Source organism: Lepidothrix coronata, unplaced genomic scaffold, assembly GCF_001604755.1.
Source record: "Lepidothrix coronata isolate B3197 unplaced genomic scaffold, Lepidothrix_coronata-1.0 Scaffold0, whole genome shotgun sequence".
Classification (NCBI taxonomy): domain Eukaryota; kingdom Metazoa; phylum Chordata; class Aves; order Passeriformes; family Pipridae; genus Lepidothrix; species Lepidothrix coronata.
In genome coordinates, this window is record NW_016690180.1 from 10610380 (window position 1) to 10615311 (window position 4932).

Consider the following 4932-nt stretch of genomic DNA (forward strand, 5'->3'; position numbering starts at 1 on the left):
AGTGTCAGAACCAAGACACCAGCTCTGTAACTCTCACTTGCAGAGGATTCTCAAGACAAAGGCCACCAAGCATAAAGTATTTTTCATGAATAAAGGTAGCTTAGTTTGCCTTTTTATTACCTAAATGAAAGTGTATAATAAACGCATTTCCAGATTGTATTTGTTCATATGGCTAAGAACAGAAAAAAAGAGAGGACTTGAAATTAGATTTCTATTAAAAATCATGGAGACCTTTGTTTAGAACTTCTAAAAGCTTCAAGAATGTATGAATAAAGAACATAAGTTCATTATAAAGACTGATAATCAGTATTTTCTACATGCACAGTAACAATCTAAACATTCAGAGTTATACCATTTATGTGAGAGCTTTTTTAATAAGCAAATTCAAGTGATTTATTATTACATTTTTTTCTGTATAATGCAATTCATAGGTTAGAATTAAATGCCTCTATAATGTGAATTCTTACCAAATTTTTATATGCTATTAGATCAGGGAAAAACTGTTGCCTTTGAAGACATTTGTAACAGAATTTTTAAGAGTGGTGTGAATAGAAGGGTCTCTTGTGAAGGCACTAGGAAACCAGTGTACAGGAACGTTGGTTACAAGAACAGTTGATAATTAAAATCAAGAATATGATCAACTGCAATGATCAGCAGTAATCAAACTGGTACATACAGAGAAATGTGGCTGAACAAGACCAGAGAGCCTGTGCTCCAAGGCCAGAGCACACAAGACTAATCAGCAGCAAATCTACATGCCAAAACCAGATGAATTGTGAAAAGCCTGACATGCCACACCTCCTTTATCCCAACCCAGGACAGACTGTAGCCATAAAGAGAGACAAAATGAAGAAGCAAAGACAGCAGGCAGCAATCTTGCCCAAGATTTATGGTGGATGAAGCAAGCGTGATTCTGTGGCAAAAGATCACATCTTAATACCTGTCTGACTCCTAAAAAGCACAAAAAACTAAAAACAGTTCAGCACCAATTAAGAGGAACCCAAGAGACATACAGAGGATTCAAAAACTGATGTTTGTTGCAGTACATGTCATACCCCAGTGAACCTGGCCAGATCGCACAGACACAAATTTTGGTGCTTACAAGTTTGTGGATGTGAGAGAGATCTAGGACAACAGAACATATGTGACTAAGCACTAAGTATCACCTTTCATGAGGTCTCACACTGAATTTGGTTACCTAGCTTCCTGTGCCAGTATCAATTCTATGAAAGGGAGTTTACTTGTGATTGTCACTATAACAATTACACAGGGAACAGTAACTGAGCAAATGTGTCAACTCTAGTAGGCACAATGTTTTCCTTATCACTGCCAATTCAGTATTTAAGTACCTCCCTAAATTCAGACAAAAAGCACAATATTTAAGTTTACCTGATGTGCATAAAATGCTGCCACAGGCTTCATACCCATCCGATAGGCCTCCCCAGCCTTTTTCAAACATTCTTTTCTCTTTTGTTGGTGACAAAAAGCTTCTGCTCTTAAATCATCATATTGTGGATACTCAAAGTCTTGAAATATTTCACTCAAAGGATCATCCTCTTCCTTACATTTTTTTGCCTGTAGGAATTTGCAATGTTGAACGTAAGTAAGCATTGTAGGGTGTTTTCATTAACATAGCTTTGGATATCCTTATAAGTTCTATTTAAAAAAAAAATAAAACTACCTTCTTTTCCCGGTTTTTTGCACTGTAGGAAGTAACAATTTCATTTTGCTGAACATTTTCTTGAGCTATAACTGTTTTTACAGGATCTGCCTCCAGGACACAGTTCAGAAACTGTTCAGTTTGTTCTAAAGAGTAGCTGTAAAAGATAAGTAAAATCTGTGACCTCACTGTCAGAGACTGAAACAGTTAATGATTTACACATTCTAAGATCACCAAAAGACTTTTGCAAACTGAAAAGTAGCAGCTGCTCACCCAGCAAAGCCCACCCCTCCCTGAATACTGCCAAAGGACCTTCTGATCAGATAAGTGGGTGCCAGTGTCCCATATCCTGGGTGCAGATGACGGTCTGAGGAAGGGAAGAGGCTAAGAAGAAGCAAGTCCTGCAAAGCAGGAAAATCCCTTTTATCATGCCAATGTCCTCATCTAGCCTGGGCTATGCATCTCAAATGCTGGACCAGGACTGATGCTGGCACAATAGGCAGCTGCAGCTGTCTTCAGAGATGTCAGAGGCTCATGGCATGGTCCCGTGACACTATCCATTCTAAAACTCCCCACCCCAGGGAGGTACAAGGCATTCCCACCTGAGCTGGAAGTGTATAATAACTCATAACATCTTTGAGTTGTGGGGGGGGGTTTCCCCCAAACCCAATGGACCAAGACCAGCACTTCAACCAACAGACATGGAAGCTGCAACTACCAAGTTTCATCGCTGGACCCAGTGGGCAGTGACTATATACTTCTTTCCACCCTTATCCTTTCTTTCCCTTATGCATTTCCTTAAGTGTTACCTTTATGCTTTATTGCTATAGATGTTATGCTTTAACAATGCTTTATTGACATAGATGCTTTAATACTGCTATGCTTTAATAGTGCTATATTGCTATGCTTTAATCTACAGATGCTTTAGTATTAACAATGCCATATTGCATAGATGCTCTAATATTGCCATGCTTTAACAGTGCTATATTGCTATGCTCTAATATTGCTTTACTGCTATAGATGCTTTAATATTACTATGCTTTAATAGTAGTATATTGCTATGCTTTAATGTTGCTATACTGCTGTATAGATGATAACATACATACAGATGTTGTATTGCTGTAGAATGATAACACCCAACATGGCAACATACCTGTTTACCTTCGAAACAAATTGTTCTAAAATAAACCCTACATATGTATGTTTACAAACTCCGATTATTCAGTGTCCTTTCAGTCTAATCCATCTCAAGAGATTTATTCATATGCACCTGGGTTACCCTCCCATTTCTGGGGCGGGTCACAACACAAATATATAATAGGTGCTATATTTAACAAAAGGCATATTACAAACCTTGATATTGTTACAGAAATAGACTACATTGGAGATAAAGCACTGGAATGGAATATTCCACTGGAACAGAATATTCCACCTTATTGCAAAAAGGCTTGCAGACTTCCTAGCATTACTGGCGTCAACATACATGCAAATCTTGGTTGACTGAATCATAATTGAGGGGCACTTGAATATTAAAAGGAAAATGACATACTAAAGTAAATTGCATCCTACCTTGATCAAAGAGACATAAGTAAATGCTGCTTTTTGGGTTGGATAAGATACTTTATCTTAAATCTTCTCTGGTCAGGGTTAGATAATACATACTAATTTAAAACTAGCTCAGTTTTCTGAAACTCTTATGAAGGAAAATCCTTGTATTTTCAGTGAAGCTTTGTTATTAAATTTAATTAAATACTACATTAGTTGCCATCAGCTTTCTAATAAGCCCTCTTCTTTATTCTTGCTGTTCAGTAAGCTAACAAGAAAAAGGCTGATCAAGAGTAAAGATAGATTTTGGGAAATGCAACACTATGAAGAGAATTTAGAATGTGAAAAACAAGAGATGGTGAAATGTATGAGCTATAGAGATGGATGAAGGACATATTTTAAACAGGAAAGATTTTTATAACAACCTGGACAAGCAGAATGACTGAGAGGTAGGCATGCAAACCCATGTGTAGAGACAGACATTCAAATGGCTGAGGATAAAAATAAAGACATTTCTTTCCAAAAAAATTCAGTTGTCAGAAAAGTTCAGTTCTTGGATTTAACAAGGTAGACATGTACCCCCGAAATATATTGCAAAAGAGAGAATGTCAGCAGGAAGAGATGGAGAGATGGCTCATTCCTTCAGAGCTGCTGTAGTAGCCAGGAAAGTATTCACAGCTAACATCAGGTGATGGTACTTTTCCTCTTGTGCAGATGACATTTTAACTTATTATTACCACACCCAGTAATTTCTCCCACTTGATTTAAATCTCAGCTCTAGAGCAAATATGCATTTACACTGACAATCAGCCAGTGGTCAATAGCCAGAGACATTCTTCTCCTAGTGAAAGAAACTGTCTGTTCTCCCCCTCCACAAAAAAAAACAAAAACCAAAAACAAGTTTACACTGAGAGTTTTTATGCCCTTTTTGCCTTTAAGACCACCTAATTTTGCCTTTATTTAAATTACCAAATAGTGTGCTAGTTTGTAAAAAGCCATTTTTTAGCAGTATCTTAACTCTTAATATTTAAGACAGCAAATGTGCACTACAGAATGTTACTGAGTACCATTTTCACAAAAACCTGTAAAGATTTCTTACTTGTTGTCCCTGAAGATATCCATTAAGAAACTTTGATTAATAGTTGGAAACATCTCAAAAAGTTGCTTCTCCTTTAGTTTAGCAGCACAGTCTTTTCTAGCCGTAGAAGGAACACGATTCTACCCAGAAGACAAAAGAAAGATATTACAAGTTCTTGATTAGAAAAAAATATCATCACAGGGGAGCCAATCAACTTTACTGTTATTTGTTAAGATTTAAAAAAATATCTACCCAGTTGGTATGCACCCACAGCAATGACAACATGCCAGTATCAGCCTGCCACACTGATCAGCATAAGGAAGGACAGGTGAGTTCTATTATACACCACTGCAGTACTCTGCAATCATTTGAAGTTATGCAGCTGGAGCTCCCTCATAACTTGGAAAAAGTAAAAGAAGGATTTTTTAGGAGGAACTTAGGTTTTGGAATTTATTCCCTACTAGTCTATCTAGTCTACTGCTAAGCTTGTGCAAAGTCCACCTCTCTTCTCTATACTGAGGGCCTGGGGTTGAAACAACATTTTATTATTAAGCAACCTAAACAATTTTGTTTTGCTGTATCTGAAGCTGTACTGCAATATTCTTATTTGTGAAGTCATCTGAGAAGATGACATAGTTATAACTCAAAA

General features: G+C 37.1%; 1 protein-coding gene across 10 annotated transcripts in view; it reads right to left on the bottom strand.

Annotated features, from left to right (window-relative positions):
* The window catches only part of N4BP2 (NEDD4 binding protein 2), a 43819-nt gene that overhangs the window by 9220 nt on the left and 29667 nt on the right, over positions 1-4932 (bottom strand). For 8 of the 10 annotated variants that reach the window (XM_017839715.1, XM_017839800.1, XM_017839918.1 and 5 more), the window contains 3 exons: positions 4305-4423; positions 1682-1817; positions 1390-1575 (listed from right to left, as the gene is read on the bottom strand). In XM_017839715.1, the coding sequence (XP_017695204.1) occupies positions 1390-1575; positions 1682-1817; positions 4305-4423 (441 nt within the window). Of the gene's footprint in view, positions 1-1389; positions 1576-1681; positions 1818-4304; positions 4424-4932 lie in introns of those variants that run through there. The other 2 variants (XR_001878817.1, XM_017840223.1) reach the window with 2 other exon arrangements.